Below are 18,477 nucleotides of genomic sequence, written 5' to 3'. Positions count from 1 at the left end.
TAAATATAATAATTATTTCTGGAGTTTGGTGGTGCTAGTGGCACAGAAATCGAAAAGATTACTGTAAACATTAATGACCTTGGAGTATATGTTTGCTGATAGTATAGTTTAAAAGAAAATCATATATTCTTTTATGCACAATATAAAATGCTGTGATGGTTCCGCTGCATGATATAATTTCATTTATTTGTTAATGGACTCTCTCACATAGAAAAAAAATGCTGATTGCTTCATTGAAGTGACAAAAGAGATAGATCACCTCTGTATTATCAACAAATATGTCTGGGATCAAGCGATCCATTTCAGCCGAGTTGACATAAATGTGGAATTTTCCATGGGTATGTAGTCAGGTAAACTGTATTGTGAGGCTGACACTAAAGGTGTGTTTAAAGCTCATATTATCATTAGTATTTGAGCTAAAAGGGGTTGAGGTCAGGCTTCCTACTGAAATTTTAGACTGACAAATGGAGCTGGAACACAAGTAAATGACTATGGCAAAAACTGAAGGCAAAGCAGATTTTAATGGAACATCACTCAGAAACTGTACAGGGTCTACGTGGGTTCGTGCACAGTCACAACAGCCACATATAACATGAAATAAGCTTACTTCTAAGCCTTAGAAAACTGAAGGCAAAGCAGATTTTAATGGAACATCACTCAGAAACTGTACTGAACTCATGGTCTACGTGGGTTCGTGCACAGTCACAACAGCCACATATAACATGAAATAAGCTTACTTCTAAGCCTTATTGTCTCTGATAGTGGGTTCTGAAATGGAACATTTCAGACCTAAATATATTGCTTTATTTGCACTTAGGCTTAAATTTGAAAGCCTTAGTGGTTAAAAAGCCTCTCTGTGTCACAAATCACGCATGTCCATCAATCACTACTGCCTCAGCTTTTAGATGTACTTTGAAAATAAAGCTTAAATGGCAGAATATGGCATTCATATGGAGGAATTTTACAACATGCCATTGTCAGGCCTCCTACTCTTCTTTGTCGCCCCCTATCAGTTCTGTGTGGAGTCGCGGAACCAACTCTAAATCTCTTTAATTACTACAGGTTTGATGTTTTGGTTCTCGTTCGAAATTGCTTTAAACTCGGTGCACCGGCATAAAGCTAATGAATTAATAAGTTACTTGTGCACAAGTCCACTATAAAAATACTATCTATATTAAATTTATTTTTATACACAATTATTATGATCTAGACCTTTATTTTTTATTTATCTCTTGACATACACACACACATATATATATAGTAGAGATAAATAAAAAATGTAATACTTAATAATTTAATACAATATCATTGTTTCTCAGATAGCATTTGCGTCTTTTTAATGATTAAATAAAATAAAAGTTAAATAAAAATAAAAGTTAATTCTGTAAAGGCAGTAGCCTATTTTGTTTACACAGTATAAACCGGTCTTTATATATAAAATGTTTATATTTTATCAAGAAGGCCCCTTGAAAGCTATCTTCATATTTGAGTATCTTTGGCATAAAAAAAACTGAAAACGTGTCTGTAACTAATAGTCCACGACCAAAGGCTTCCTCAAAAAAAAACCTGCAAGCGACAACTCCAAACAAAGCATTTTCTTCCTAGTTACGAGTTTGAGCTTGATGTGTATGTGTTGGGGGGAGTGGGTGTCGCTGTGTAGAATAATTATACGAGACAAGGGAGGTCTTTTCTGACGGGTGGCTTCACTGAAGACTCAACAACTCTCGAGGTTTGAGGACTGCTATGCCTTCATCTGCAACAAGGGTCCCGTGAACGGATTCGAACTGGATTTTCGACAGGTAGGACCGGTCGAAATGTGGATATAATGTATCCAAACACACACTGTCTCGAGATTCTAAACTCTTAAGTGGACCTATGATGATCTGCCTCCGGAGAGACGAGAAGGGTGCAAGCCACCACAGAAGCACCGCGGACTGTTGTTGTCTGGGAAATGATAACAAATGAACGACACGGAAAGGAACATGGTTGAAAGGACCAGTCAATTTCTGTTGATCGTCGTCGGATCAGTCTTCTTCATGCTGATTTTGTACCAGTACGTGGCGCCCGGGGTGATAAACTTCGGCTCCCCGCACGGGTACGAAGAGGACATGACCATTTTCCCCACTCCGGATCCGCACTATGTGAAAAAGTACTACTTCCCTATTAAAGATCTCGAGCGCAAACTAGATTTCGAAATCAAGGGGGAAGACGTGATTGTGTTTCTCCACATTCAAAAGACCGGCGGGACGACCTTCGGGAGGCATCTAGTCCAAAATGTTCGACTGGAGCTTCCGTGTGATTGTAGACCGGGCCAGAAGAAGTGTACTTGCTACCGTCCGAACCGAAAGGAGACCTGGCTGTTCTCTCGCTTCTCCACCGGCTGGAGTTGCGGCTTGCACGCGGACTGGACCGAGCTCACCAACTGCGTTCCGGGAGTTCTCAACAAGAAAGAAAGCAAGTCGAATAAAACGAGGTGAGTTTGTTTGGTTCACCCTGCAAGTGCTGGAAGTCGCAAGGTTTTCAAAACCTTCAGCGTCGCCGGGAGTTTAAATAGTAAGGGAGATTTGTAAAAGTCTCAGATATTGGCATTGGCTTTGCCTGTATTGATACTATTACGGTTTTAAACTATTTTTCGGTGTAAAATCTCCTCAGTACATTTTCAGTTGTGCGTAAACCGTAGACTCCGTGCATTAGTTCTCGCTTAGAAACCGTTCGAGTCGTTGTTTACTCGGTCAAGACTGCAGTATCAGTTTCACGAAGGAAAATATTCTTGAATCCTATACATTGTTATCGAAGGAATGCGATTAGGTTAGGCAATATCATTCGGTTTTTGTTTCATTTACTGCTTCAATGCGGGATGAGGTTTCCCCTTTAGTTTAACTGAAGTTATGCTGGAAAAGTCCAAAAGGTCATTCCACGATTTTCCATTTTGTAAAGGTGACTTTCGTTTCTTTTTCTTTTTTATCAGTTTCATCCGATATGTAGCTATTTCTTGATGATAGCTTTAGAGTTCTTTAGCTATTAGTCTTGAGTTCAAGGTAGTGGCACTGCAAGGCATTTGTTAGAAATATTTAATGCTGATGTGTGTACAAATGTCCATTTTTCAATAATCATTTGTTAACTGTATGCAATCATGGTGATAGTGCTGACTTATTAAGACCATGTAGCCAAATCATCTGACATTTGTCTTTAAAGTGACCACTTCCAGAAGGGTTGATGATGCTATAAGAGATTTATTTGTAATTATTGATGGAATAATACATCATTTAGTTGACACTTTTATATAGTCCTCTGAATTTGACCAGTGGTAATAGTTTCTCGTTTCATCCCTTTGGGTTTGAACCTGTCCTTACAAAAATTAATATGTTAACCATCATTTCTATGATGTCAAAGTTGCTGCAATATAATATAACTCTCAATCCTCTCAAAGAGGGTTTTTTTTTTTTTTTTGGATGACAGTGGTCACAATTGACTGTAGTAATATTTTGGTAGAAACTGATTCTTTTTTTTATGTAAAGGAAAGGATGCAGAGCTTGAACCCACAACCTTTCAGCTCATAGCTTGGAGCTTTAACCACCATGCTAGATCTCCCCTTTTTCTACCCTGCACGGCACGCCATTTCTCTGAGTTGAGCACAAAATGAAGTGGCTTGATTGTGTTTATTGTCACAATGACTAGAAAACCAAAGCAGTTGCAGTTTATACACAAGGAAGCTCTCCAGCTGTGTTGCCAGTCAGACACACAACATGAAGTGTTTTAGCAGGCCTGCAGGGAGAGCTGAAATAACATGCTGATATCTTCCTATTCTGGACAACTTAAAGACTTCTTTCAAAACTTCTCTGCATTTGAAAATCACTGGCCCTAAATGTGATAATGGACACCGTGACTCATGTTTCAGAGTTACTAAGTGCAAGGAAAGGGCATCCTAGAACTTGCCTTGCCTTTCACTTTCCCAGGTGGTTTGTTAGGGACTTTTTTTGACTCTGCCGGGGGAACTTTGTGGAATGCCTGTGCATTCCAGTGTACTTTTAGCAAATGGCCAATTAAACTCTTAAACCTCTAACTGACAACCTGTGCATTCATGATGGTGATGATGATACAAATGTGCACTTTTCAGTAAAAACCTTCTACATCCACAGGCATTGTAACCGTTAAATAGCCACATTCTGTCAGCTGTACACTTGGTTGATGAAAATTGGGAATTTCATGGGTGGTTATGTCCAATCTCTGAGAAAGAGGGTTTAAAGGCTGGTCCAACTAGCCTAATAGGTACCCTGCTGGCTGAGTGCATCACACATGCCTTGACACAGGCCTAAGTGACTTGCACTACTAAGAGAACTGTCAGTTGTTACTGGCTGATCTCAACGACCCCACACCATCAGCCCCAGTTACACTTAAACAAGTGGAGCGCTGTTCACACTCCCCTGCTGTTGACGTGTTTTCAAGATGGAATCGTCATGTGTTCAGTTACTACAAAGTTCTTTATTTTACACAGTTCACTTGGTTTTCATATACACAGATAATGTGACCCTGGAGGAAGGTTAGTGAAGGTAAAATCTCAAAAAAAAAAAAATTAGTTTTACTGAAACTGTCAGTGGCTTTTGGCAAAAAGGTAAATACATTTGAAGAAATATATATATATATATATAACAGTTCGTTCTGGTTCTCAAATCTGATTGGTGGAGAACCGAGAGATATTGTACTGGTATCGCTACAGGAATGCCCTTTCACAGTTTGTATCACTCCACTTTCTGTATTTCTCACAGCGAGTGTCACGGCGAATGCCGTGAAATAATACTGTTTTTTTTTGTGTCAAGGAATGTAATTTTGAGAGTTTTTTTTGTAGTTGTTTAGACTTCAAATATGCGGTTCGTTAATAAAGATAACGTCTATTTGAAAATTTGCTTCGACGTTTTCGAAGATGCGAGCTCCAGGGCGTTAGTGGCCGTTCAGCGCTCATGGACCTTATATATATATATATATATATATATATATATATATATAAATAAGGCTATTATATAGTATTATAATAGCATGATATTGGTTCAATGCATTATATTGTTTTTTTTGTTTTTTTTAGTCACAGATCAGACTATTTTTTCGGATAAGCAAGAAAAAAAATATTTAAAGCACAGAGAATGACAATGCCATGAAGGGTTGTATGTGTATGTATACGCAACTCGGTATTTCCGCGCTGTCTGAAACATGTCTCTAAGCCTGTGCGGGCTTTGTTTGTGTGCGAGAACAGCGCGTGAGTAACGAATTGAGCTCTCTTTCGTTTCTTCTTCTTGTGGTTTAAAATTGCTTGTATGTGTAAATTGGCAAATTAATCTGCGAATCACGTGCGTGCCGAACGGTAGGGTCTCATCCATGCGTATTACGGATCAACTGCGATCCGTTTAACTCCTAATATGTGACAGATCAGAGCAATCTTTCATTTACTTATTTAACATTAATTTGTCAAATTGCTACTCCATATCAATCGTCTACAAAGAAAATACAGAATAATTAAAACAATCATTAACATAAATAAATAATAGAGTGTACTAATAGGCCCGGTAGTGGGTCGCGACCCGGTGGTTGGGGACCTCTGATGTAAGTGGTTAAATATACTTGGACCTCAGCTTTTATAATGCGAAATTAATGTAAACAGCCCACAGTGAACACTCTTGTAATTCACTTCAACCTTTTCAAACTTTATGAATGATTATTTTAGGTTTAAGTGGTATGTGTGTAAGGAACTGTAAGCGAGCAGAGTACGGCTGTTTCTAAAGCACGCAGTGCCATCTGCTGTTAAAAACTAAGCTCTGAATCGATTCAAAAGAGAATCGCAGAATCGATCCACGAATCGATTTATCTTCGCACCCTTACTGAATTGTCTAGCAACTTTTATGATGGCTGTTGTTGTTGTTGTTGTTTATTATTCAATAAATATTTTATATACCTAATTAGGGTTGAGTATCGTTTGAATTTTATCAATTCCAATTCCGATTCTGCTTATCGATTCCGATTATTTTCGATTCCAATGTGATTAAATAATGATATCAAACATTTATCCTGTGTCTCTTTTTTACAAACCATTTATTGAAGCTGAATACCATGAACAAAAATCAACATGCTACATAAAAACTGGACTCTTTAAGAGTTGCTTGTGTGCAAAATAGAACGGCATGATTCATGAGTTTTTTTCTTTTTTTTCCCCAATGGAAGTTGTGGTTCTCTCATGATTCTGAAGAAAAAACATTAGACAACTAAACAAAATCACATGTAATTTATGAATAAATGATTCAACGACTCACTCAATATGTACTTGTTTCATTACTGGATGAATCAGTGTTCCTGAACGAATCTCTTGTATGATTCAAAGACAAATACATTTTAATAGCCCCTTTTCACCACCTACTGGCATAACAATGTAATTGATAAATCTTTATTTGAAGTGTCAAATTACTTTCACAAGGTGATTTACTCTATTTTAATCGCTACCATACACATCTCGCACACAGTTTATATCTGAACTATAAACTTTTATCCCAGTACTTCTGTGATTTGAATGTTTGTAACACAGAAATAATGATACTGTGTGGCTGAAAAGACTGTGAAGCTTTTTCATTCATGACAGACAGCTGCTCTCTTTAGGTCAATGGCAGTGCAAATGCAGATTTAAATGTTCAAATCACACTGGTGTGATCGTATGTTGCACGGACAAACCAAGTGATCACAACATTGATCGCACACGTCAAAGGTTGAGGAATGAAACCGATGAATCATTGTAATTTAGGAATAGGATCAATCACGTTGGTGCTTGAATCGTGTTCGCGATCTTTAACGATCTATTATATTAAAGTGCTTTGTCATGTTGGTGGTGACACCTCTCTTGCAACATGTTTAGCTATCACCGATATTATACTTACCTTTTTTTTGGCTTCTGATCGCAAATGTAGCCAAACTTTGGAGCGTTTAGATTAGCGAGCAAGGTCCTGGCAGATCGCTAGGTTCGGTCCTCACAGATGAAGAAAAAAAAACCGCACAGGAATCAATGGGCAAATCAAAATTTTAATTTGACAAGAAGTATCCGATTCCTGACCTTAAGTATCTAATTCTGGAATCGGAATCGATTTTGGATTCCCAACCCTATACATAATAATAGTATTTAGTACTGGGAAACGGTGTGTGTGTGTGTGTGTGTTCGTGATTGTGATTTTAGTGACATTGTTCCGCCATTAGATGGCGAAAAGAGACTGTTTTACGAGTGAGCAGTAAATACTTTTATATTGAAAGAGACTGAAACGGAAGTTATTTTTACTGAAGAATAAATGCTGTATCCGATGCAGGTGATCACACTCGCTCAGTCCATCTCTCTCTCATAATACTCTACATAATACACAGATTAGAACTCTAAAGCTATCATCAAGATTTCTTTGAATACTGTAATACAATAAGCTTTCAATGAAGCAACTCAACGTTCCTTCGTTACTAGTTCTAAAGTGACATTTTCTTTTAGTAACGAAGGCTTGAGCTCAGCTGTTAAACTGTCAAAATTGAGATTTGAATCTGTGGCGGAAGGAAGTAGTTCTGCACAAAAGAGGCTTTTTAAAGAGACTCCGTTGTTGGTTTTCTTATATATTTACACACTCGTGCCGTTGAAATTTTGTATAAATGCAATATCACACTCGTAGACGTGCGATATGGCTGTATATCGGCACGGTTGTGATTACCTGCAGCCAAATCACAGCCGTGCCGATATACAGCCATATCTCACATCTACGAGTGTGATATCGCTCATATATGCTAATGAAATTATGTGATGGACAATACTGTATACCAGTCAGTACCATATCAGACAGTATTTTTTTTTTTTAATCATTATCGGTTTAAATATATTGGATATTTAATTGTGCATCCTCATTTTCCCTTTTTTTTATTTAGACTATCTTTGCCATCATCTACTTGCTGATTAATTTTTATAAAAACATTGTTAAATGTAAGCAGCAACTCTATAAAAGAATATCTATTTTTATACATAATAATGCTGTAATGCCTAGATTCAATTTTAGTATTTAAAATAAAAATAATTTTAAGTTTTAAATGTTTCATTATTAATTTATTTATATAAAGTAGTGTATAATTTAAATATTACTTAAAATAGCCATTTATCAGCCATGACATGAAATTAAATTTCATCTTACTGGTATCAGACAGAAATTTTACATCTGTGTGAAAAAATAACCCTCATTGATTTTTCTAGTTTCCAAGGGATTTTGTACAGTCAATTTTAATGATTACATTTTTGTTGTTGCTCGAACATGAGAATTAGAGTTCACTTAAGTCTTATTTGGACATTTTCAGTGTATACATTAGTTTGTGATCTCTATTTCTAGTCTAGTCGACTGACTATTGATTCTGCCAGAAGTAGTTGAACCTCTTGCTCTAATGGGTTTTATGGTGGGGGCAGTAGCTCGTTAAGATTATCATAAACTCCACAGTAAAAGACTCATTATCTGTTCTTCCCCTGCGTAACATCTCAATGACACACACATTTGTGTCTGTGTGTGCTAACGAGAGAGGGACAGCAATTTGACTCTCATCTAAAAATAGAATAAGGTTAGTTGCACTTGAGGAAGATGTTGTAACTGATAGTTAGGATAGGGTCAGTGCACTACTAAATTAATGTTGCAGCATGGAGAGGAGTTGTCTAAATGACTGGTCAAAGGGTTTCGCTTAGAGGTCTGCACGGGCTTTAAAGTGAAGCCCGAATCCGGCCTGTACCTGAGATCGTCTGACCCGACCCGAGCGGCACAGTTAAATTTAGAGCCCAAACCCGAAATCTTTTTTTTTCCTCACAACGAATAGCCAATTAAAAAAAATGCTGTCATTCATAATTGCATGCAACGGTCAGTAAGCAAATGCATGTAAAGAAACAGAATCATTAAGGCTTGGCCAGTTCACAAGGCAAAAGAAAAAACCCTTACCAGTTATGAAAGTTTATGAACATCAGGTGCAGCGGTCACATAAATTCTGCCGAGTTTTTGAATGGTTGTATACGACAAAACGATAATTCTGCCATCGTGCAAATTATGGTCATTTTCGTCAGTTAAGGCTCGTTAGCATTCGGCCTGCTTTAAATCAGATACAGAGATGCAGTGCGGTAAGATTGCATTTATTTAAATTAATTAATTATATAATTTATTTGAATTAGCGCGAGAGAGAGAGAGATAAAAGTTGCGTGTGTGAACCTGCGTCTGCGCGTCTCTCTCTACAAGCAATGAGACTTAGTTCCTTCAAAAACAGCGATTTTACCCCCTCATTGCAGAGAAATATAACGTTGCGAGTCAGTAGCCTGTCGAAGCTATTTTACTAATAAAAGTTTCCGTGCTGTGTTGTCGTGTGCAATAATGTGTGTGTGTGCGTCTATGAAAGCAGCGTAGCCTGCATATAGTTTTAGTTTAGCTATAAACCCGAGCCCGACCCGAACCCGAAGCTATTCATTAAACATGAACCCGAACCCGACCCAAAACCCGAAAGTATTTCGGGACCCATCGGGTAGCAGACCTCTAGTTTAGCTTCATGGTGACTCATTGGAATTGCGTTCGTCACGGTGTTTCTTTGTGTATCTTGTGTTAGTAATAGTGGTCGACCGATATATCGGCCGATATTTGGTATTTTTCAAATATCGGCATCGGCCAATAAGTTTTTCTTTTTGGCCGATGCATTTGTGGAGTGACTTTTATTTTGACGGAGCTGAGAACGGCAGCACCTGAACACACAGTGCTCACATTCTCCCTCTTGTTCGCTGTCATTGTTAACAGTTCTGTCCATGGACAGAAGTCTGTCTAATAATCAGATAGAACTGTTAAACAAAGGAATTAAATGCATACAAAAAAGTATTATAACGATTGCTTTTATGTTGTTAGTAATAGAAAGGCAAACATTATAATACTTTCTCGTTTGCTGTCAGCATTCAGTCAGCAATTACGCATTTATATCATTTAAACAAATCTTTGAATGACTAGATGTTCATTAATTTCACCTTGCTTGCAAACTTAGTCGAATCCAGCTGTGAGATCTTGTGAAGCGTGCATTTGTATCCTGCACGATTGCGTGTTCTCTGTGTAAAGGTCGGTCCGTATGAATTGAGTATGGACAGGAGGAGAGTTCAGCTTCATTGAGACGCGCGGTCGACAAACTTTAAACTCGTGATTTCAAATTATGCTGCGCTTCATGCTTTTGCCCAATGTCATATTCATGTCATTTTCACTGTGTGCTGTATGTAAAAGGCTGTATGTTACCTTGGCTTTATTTGAAAAAATGTGATTCCCAATGCACACAAACTTCCTAGAATACTGAGTGCCCTGTTGGTTACAGTGTTTACTTCCTTTTTAATTATATTTTTATAAAATATTCGTTTATTTGTGAAAAATACTTTGTCATTTAAAGTATAAGCATGTTTATTTTACACATTTATTTTTTAATCCATTTTCAAATGATTTCAAATTTCTTAAATATTAAATAAAATTATATCGACTTTATATCGGCCATCAGCCACCCTGCTTTCCAAGATATCGGCATCGGCTGTCAAAAAACCAATATCGGTCGACCACTAGTTAGTAATACAGGATATGCATGTACAAGTTAGTAAGCAACCTTTAAAACATTTAAGCAAACTCAGCAGATTTCACAGTGTGTCTGTAAAGAAATAGATTTCTCGTTTTCTGAAGAAAATGTAAGTGGGGTGAGTTGACAACCTGCCATCACAATGCAAAGTTGATGCCAGGGTTTTGGATGGTTGTCCAAGTCAAAAGAGCCCATATGCCGGCCTCTATGACATTCTGTTTGTGCTTTGATTCATTTGATTGATTTACTTTCTTTCTTCACTCATTCTATTGTAGTTCCAAGGGAATTTCTCAAGTCTGATCAAAGATGAATAGTGATCAACAAACCAAACTTAGTTGGTCATCAGTCATGTTAATAGCACAATCTGTGAACATTGCAAGTTTAATACTGAGCATTTTGAAGAAGACTCTGTATTCTGGCCCTTTGCTTAACCCATCACCCACACGCCGTGTTAGTTTTCACCTAAGCAAACAACTATTGACAGCTTTAAGTCCAGTCTGTCTGTAGCTCCTGGCAACAGAGTGTTTACATCGTCTGCATGTCATGAGAGTTGCTTATCTTAACGATTATGCAGGATACTGCAGTTAAAAGCCTGTGAAAGCATTCATAAACCTTACCATTATCAGATCATTAGATTGTTGCAGTAATGTTATTTATTAGTTGATATGTTAGTTAAGTAGCACCACACCTCGGGTGATGTGCAGTTCAGAGTGGAGATGTAATGAAATGCTGGCTATCTAGATTTGGATCAGGCGGGATGGTGACATAGATTTAGACAGAGCTGCTTTTGTGCTAAATTTGGGTCTTGGGATCCACTGGGAACTGTTCAGGGATATTATTTCTAGGTAAGGTCTCTTTGTAGCTCGAATGCTTATAAGAGGATTTGTTATGGACATAAATGCTGATAATCAGTACAGAAGATCTTCAGCTTGATGTTCTACCACAGAAACTTGTGTGCAGCACGGGTTGATTATGAATTGCTTTGCTTTATTCATGGTGCTTGTGACTTTTTGGGATAAACTGAGAAGAATGGATATTTCTGAACGACTTTCACTGACAAATGTCGGTTAAAATGGCTTCAGTCTAGGATGTACTGTATAAACAAAGCGCATCATGTATAAAACTAACACCTGGAGAAAGCTATTTGCATTCCCATTTCTCAATGGCCAATGTAGGTATTGTGCTTTTAATAATGACAAGTGAATTGTTATCTATGTAAAAGCATCTAAAATGTAAGCATTTTACATATGAACAACTTCAGAGATGTAAACATGTGGAATCATTTTTGTTAACAGGATATTGAATTCATAGAATTGATAGGTTGATTTTATTGTATTTAATCAATGAGAAAAATTCAATCTGTTCAATGCCATCACATTTATTGTATTTACCTAATTTGCATTATACAGTAAATGGTTTTTTGTTCTTTGTGATTTCTGATGCAATTTTCAACTAATTTGAAGGGATTTCATCCTATTAGTTAACCTAATGTTTAACTTTAAAATGATAAAAAAAATGTCATTTAATATTTAAGTAATCATTAAATGTTTGTAATTGTATTTCGAAACTGATATACTAAGATTTAAAAAAAAAAAATTATGCTTTCCAATGCTGCATTTATTTGATTAAAATGCTGTGAAAGTAGTAATATTGTGAAATAATATTTCAATTAAAAAAAAACTGTATTCTACATGACTTTGGCATCTACCAGTAGGTGCTAACTGCTTAACATAACCAGCCAACAATTAAAACAATGAGCAATGGCAACAAGGGGTCAGGAAGCCATAGGATCAGAGGTTATAAATAGACTCTCAATGGGTGAATCCTCTTTACCGCACTGGTGTAATCTTGGAGAAGGTGCACAGACCGGTAATAATAGTGGTTCTGGCTGCAGGATGTGATTTACTGTGAGCCAGAGAGACAGGACAGCAGCCTGTGAGGGAACAGACCAGCGGTAAGCCACTAACTACCTGTCCGCAGAGACAAATGAGGGCCAAATTCTCTCAGACTTTCCCCCGCTCTTATTTTCTTGTTGTGCTCATTGCCTTCCTCAATGTATCTACTCCTCTTTCTTTCTGTAGCACTCGCTTTATAGCTTCTCTCTCCCTGTCCTTCTCTGTGAGTGTGACTGAAGTGTCTCTTTTAATGTAAAACTACACAATTATAACCATCTTCTTTTGTATTGCTTGTTAAGTAAATAATGTCGGCACACTAGGAAAAACTACTATATAAATTGTGGTTCCCTGGCATGGATTTTCTGAAGCAGGCATGAAACTGGATGAGCTCTGGATGAGCAGTGGTCTGTAGCGGCGGTGAGAAGCAGGAGGTTCGTCGCTAAATTAAATCAGATGTTGTCAGGCTGTGATGGCTCACGGTTCAGTGAGAGCCACTCAGACACACTTTGGAGGTAATTGGAGGACTTTTCTCTTCAACCTCACTCGTCCTTTCGGTGATTTATCTTAAGATATGACTGTAGTGCTGGTATTATTCAAATTTTACACGGATATCACTCATTCAGACTCACTTCTGGGACTCCTGTTTTTGAAGTCTCATGTTGCCTTTTGAAGAGAGTCTTTAAAAAAAGTGTGACTTAAAATAAATGTTTACTGAAATTAAAATATTTTTTTTAAATGACATTATTTTAAATTGTGTAGTTTAACTTGAAATACTAAAATAACTAAAACGAATAAATAAAAGTAATTCTAAACTATACACACATATTATATTATATGTATATATATATTTTTTTTGTAGTCTGAACAGATTTGTAATAATCAAAGGCGATCTAGCAGAAGTGTGTGCTTGCGGATTTCTTGGCCATAACACATTGATGTGGCTGCGGGTGCTTGCAGAGTTCAAAGCCTTAGGTGCTTCTGGGTCTCTCAGTATTAAGGACAGTTGATCAGGGGACACACCTGAACCTCGGGACGTTAGCTGTGTCAGTGGCCGCACATAGCATGATAGCATAGCACACAGCCATGTCCCTATGAGCCGGGACAGCCTTAGTGTGTTAATCCAATCAGATCAGCGGGGTATTAGAGACCTTTGTCCACAAAGAAGACCATGGAGTTATGCAAATATTTTTTTTAAATGACATTATTTTAAATTGTGTAGATTAACTTGAAATACTAAAATAACTAAAACGAATAAATAAAAGTAATTCTAAACTATACACACATATTATATTATATGTATATATATATTTTTTGTAGTCTGAACAGATTTGTAATAATCAAAGGCGATCTAGCAGAAGTGTGTGCTTGCGGATTTCTTGGCCATAACACATTGATGTGGCTGCGGGTGCTTGCAGAGTTCAAAGCCTTAGGTGCTTCTGGGTCTCTCAGTATTAAGGACAGTTGATCAGGGGACACACCTGAACCTCGGGACGTTAGCTGTGTCAGTAGCCGCACATAGCATGATAGCATAGCACACAGCCATGTCCCTATGAGCCGGGACAGCCTTAGTGTGTTAATCCAATCAGATCAGCGGGGTATTAGAGACCTTTGTCCACAAAGAAGACCATGGAGTTATGCTAATCTCTCTAGCGATGAGTGCTGGGGCCAGAGTGTCTTTCTCTCATGAGATGCAGACAGACAGTTGGTTCCTGTGTTGAGAGGGTTATTTAATGCAAAAGAGAACATCCATGATGATGTAGCATGTTTTAGGACCACATAGGGCTGAGAACAGAGAACCTTCTAATTGAGAAATGTGCATTAAAAAAAAATGCTGGAACCGAATGATGTTCCAAATGACGTGGACAAATGATTCCAATGATTTGGTTCTCCTTAGTGAAACATATGGCACAACCAGTGTGGTCTAATTCCTAAAATAATGATTCTAATGAGTCTGTTCTTTTTAGTAAATCCCTGTCAGCACATTCAGTGTAGACTGACTTCCAAAAGTGTGAATATAATGAGATTGTTCATTTTAGTGAATCAGAAACATACAGTACAGTGCAATCAGTGTAATCTGATTCCTGATAGAATGAATGTTATGAACCGGTTCTTTTTATTGAATCAAAAACATACAGCGCAACCAGTGTAATCCCATTGAGTTTGTTCATTTTAGACAATTAGAAAAATGCAGAGCAACCAGTGTAATCCGATTCCTAAATGAAAACATATTATAAACTGGTCCTTTTTAGTGAATCAGAAACATGCAGCGCAACCAGTGTAATCAATTCCTGAATGAATGAATGAATCTTATGAGCTGGTTCATTATGGTCAATCAAAAACTTACAGCACAACCTGTGTAGTCTGATTCCCAAACAAATAATTCTACTGAATCATTTCTTCTGGTGAATACACGTAGGCCTACCGCATGCAACTTTGAGTCCTAACTGTGAGTCACTGACTGATGTATTTAAAGATGCATATTATGTTTATTCCTTTCAAGCACTGAAAGATTTGTTAATTAAACCATTAAAGAACTAAAATCAAATTGGAACCTATGGACTTCAGTGTCACGAAAAACGGGCAAACTTGAAAGTCCTTTTTTAAATATGAAACTCCTTGTTCATACCAAACTGAGCAACGCTTTTATTTCTTGCTCAGCATGAAAGTTGAAATTGATGCTTGCAAATGCGTCACACTTTTAATGGCAAAAAGTCCTGCTCGAATACGCCCCTCACCGCCTCAGTGACTAGATGACTGATCTTCACATCATTTGCCGGGACTCAGTGCTGTATGAAATTGAATTCAGGGAAAGTAAATATCACAAGATGGGGATTTAGAAGCTGATTATTGTATTCTACTAGGGAGAAAAATGTTATCAGTTACTCCCTTCAGGAAAAGCAGGCTTAAACCGAAGCATACGCACACTGCCTTCGTCACACAGGAAGTACACGAAAGCTCACCGGTCGATCGGTCAAATAAAAGTGATTAGAAGAGTCTCTCACGATCGTGGTTCCTATCATCCTCGTCTAGCATCAAGGACGTGAGGGGGATGAGGGATTCTTGTGTTGGCGATCATGACAGTCGTTCTTTTTCGGTTTAAATTCAATCATTTTGCCACTTTGATTTTCTTAGGCCTTGTTTGTCGGATGTGAATGACATCTCACTTAGCACTGAGGGATTTAAACCAGCAAATTTTCAATTTTTGAGCCTCTTGCACACACAGTTGAAAGTGCAGAAAAAGCTAAACGCTAGAAGGAACATCTGAGAAATTGTGTGAGATGGAGCATATGCTGGGAAAACAAAAGCTTAAACTCTTATTTTGAAGATGCCCACCTCCCTGATCTTGAAACATAAATCTAGTGGGATTGGGAGAGAAGCAAAACCAATGCACACATCACTAGAGATATTATTACCCATTTATGGTAGTATTTATACCTCCGCTGGGCCTGCAGAGCACCGAGGGGAAGTGAGGTCATATATGTTGGGTTTGTTGAAGGCTGGTTTACATTCTCCTGAACACGTTTTATTTATTAATACTAAGATGGAGGTCAGTAACAGGCACTTTTCTGCACATATCCAGCATGGTAGAGGAGGCGTTGAGAGCACCGGCTTGCCTGCAGTGAGTTTTGGGATGCGAGTGGGTTTTGGTTTATGCTCTTACCTGGACATGAATCAGAAAGCAGGGCTCGCAAAATTTCAAAATCCCTGGTAGCCCTTCGGGCAGGCATTCTTCAGATTTTGGTAGCCCAAAAATGAAATTAACTAGCCTGAATAAAAGATATTGTATTTTTTCTTCAAATAACAAGTCAAGAGAGTAGGGGTGCAACAGATCACAAATCTTACGGTTCGGATTATATTACATTATCATATCACATTTTGAGTCACAGATCGATTAATTTTTCAGATGAGCGAAAAAAAATAGGGTTCTTTATTATTTAAGTAACACTTATTATTTAAAGAACAAATTACTACTTCGATACCACAGCAAAAACTAGTAGCATATAGGGATGTAACGATTCACTCAACTCACGATGTGATATGATTCACAATACTGATTTACCAATACAATTTTCTCACAATTTCTTTTTTTAACAAAATGAGATTTAAGACCGATTTTAAAAAAGATGTCCTTTTGTTATATCTCAGACCAAAAGGCTGCACATTCCTTTGTGGAATTGAAAATGTCAACAATATTCTAACTTGAAACTTTAAAACAAATCCCAAATCAAATAAATACCAATAAAATAAATTTCTCCATGCAAGTAAACTAAGGTTTTACTTGTGTTTTAATCACAATCCAAACAAAATGCTGCATATATGTTATTTAGATTGTAAAATTTTGAAACAAAAACAAAATGGTCTGACTTTTGCTTTGTGATACTACATAAAAAATCTGAACGAAACAAAAACAGCAGATGGGCTGAATGAGACGCAAATGTCACTCTCTGACAGCAGGTGGCGCTTAAACAGCAGGTATTTATAGGCTGCTGCCCCTTTAAGACCGAATGCATGGATCCAATTAGATGCACGTGCGATTTCTTTCTCCACTGTTTACGTTCATTTAAGACATTAAAATACTTGCCGAGGTAGTTATTTTGAGATAATTTTGCGTGTATGTGTCCATTCAAGCGAAAGAGGAATCAATTCTGTGTTCGTGCTCTGCCTGAAACGCCGCTCTGTATGTGCGCGCTTTGAGCGTCTGCACGCGAGGTGCGAGCACTGAACTGAATTCTTAATGCGCATGAATGGTTTTAAAAACGCTTGAATATTTAAATTGGTAAGACTTAGAAACATTATACTAGCGTTAGCCGCGCTTATGCTAACGATTAACTACTGTAATAACAGTGTTCATTTCAATCCGACATTCAAAGTAAAATATTGAATAATATTCATAACAGAAGCGGTGTTTCCCACGGACTTGCGCTCTATTTGTGGCGGCATATATATGCAAATTAATTCTTTGCCAGCAGGAGGCGCTTGTAGAGCGGGAGAGATAGAGGTTTCCCCGGTATCGGCTGTAATCATATAAGCGCTGAGCTCACAAACGCTGATCAGGCATTACAGGCAAGATGAAATGAAAATGACATCCATAATTTTCTGAAGACAGTCGGTTTCCTTCAGAAATACATTCATATAACCTCCACCCCAGTATTTACATTTTTCTTGCAATAAACAGTGAGCTTGCTTTGCCTGTACAGTATTTTCTTTGTGCATGTCTGTTAATTTTAGTCCTTGCTATCTGGGTGTCTGTCTTTAAAGTGTTTTGTTAGTTTGGTGTGTCCTCCTTTTGATGTCACCACGTCTCAGTACTTTTATGAAGAGAGCGCATCTGCTCACCTTTTGGATAGCGCATCAAGAACCGGGTTGACCGGGTACTCGGTACCACCGGTACTTAAAAAAAACCTGGTACTGTAACATTTTCATTTTTTTAGTACCGACATGGTACCGGAGTACCGGGTCTTTTGACAACACTAGTACCAGTTTTTCTTAAGTACTGGTGGTACCGAGTACCCAGTCAACCTGGTTCTTGATGCGCTATTCGAAAGCTATCCTCTTCATAAAAGCACTGAGACGTGGTGACCTCAAAAGGAGGAAACGCATCAAACTAACAAAACACCTTAAAGACAGACACCCTTTTTTTTTTTTTCTGGAGTCGTTTTTAATGGTTAAATTACATTTTATTAATCAAAAAGCATGTCTAATTAATTAAAACCATGAAACTTAAACAATTTAACATCAATTTATTAAAATTGACAAATTTTATGTTTAGGGCCCAATGAAATGTTTTATTTGTCCAACCTTATGTTTTATTGTAACCAAATTCTGTTTTAGCACAGGGGAAACACTGAATATATAAGTACAAATAACAAGTCTCTGTTAGCCTAACGCAGTACACGTAGCAAGGTGTGTGTATGTGTATATATATATATATATATATATATATACATACATACATACATACATACAT

General features: G+C 37.5%; 1 protein-coding gene across 1 annotated transcript in view; it reads left to right on the top strand.

Annotated features, from left to right (window-relative positions):
• The first annotated feature begins 1,584 nt into the window (after positions 1-1,584).
• The window catches only part of LOC107590258 (heparan-sulfate 6-O-sulfotransferase 1-B-like), a 59,228-nt gene continuing 42,335 nt past the window's right edge, over positions 1,585-18,477 (top strand). Inside the window, exon 1 of the mRNA XM_016278941.1 lies at positions 1,585-2,473. Within this exon, the coding sequence (XP_016134427.1) occupies positions 1,962-2,473 (512 nt within the window). The 5' untranslated portion in view covers positions 1,585-1,961. The remainder of the gene's footprint in view (positions 2,474-18,477) is intronic.

The sequence above is a fragment of the Sinocyclocheilus grahami genome, unplaced genomic scaffold (genome assembly GCF_001515645.1).
Source record: "Sinocyclocheilus grahami isolate Dianchi unplaced genomic scaffold, SAMN03320097.WGS_v1.1 scaffold126.1, whole genome shotgun sequence".
Taxonomy (NCBI): Eukaryota; Metazoa; Chordata; class Actinopteri; order Cypriniformes; family Cyprinidae; genus Sinocyclocheilus; species Sinocyclocheilus grahami.
This window is presented reverse-complemented; position numbering and strand designations above follow the sequence as displayed.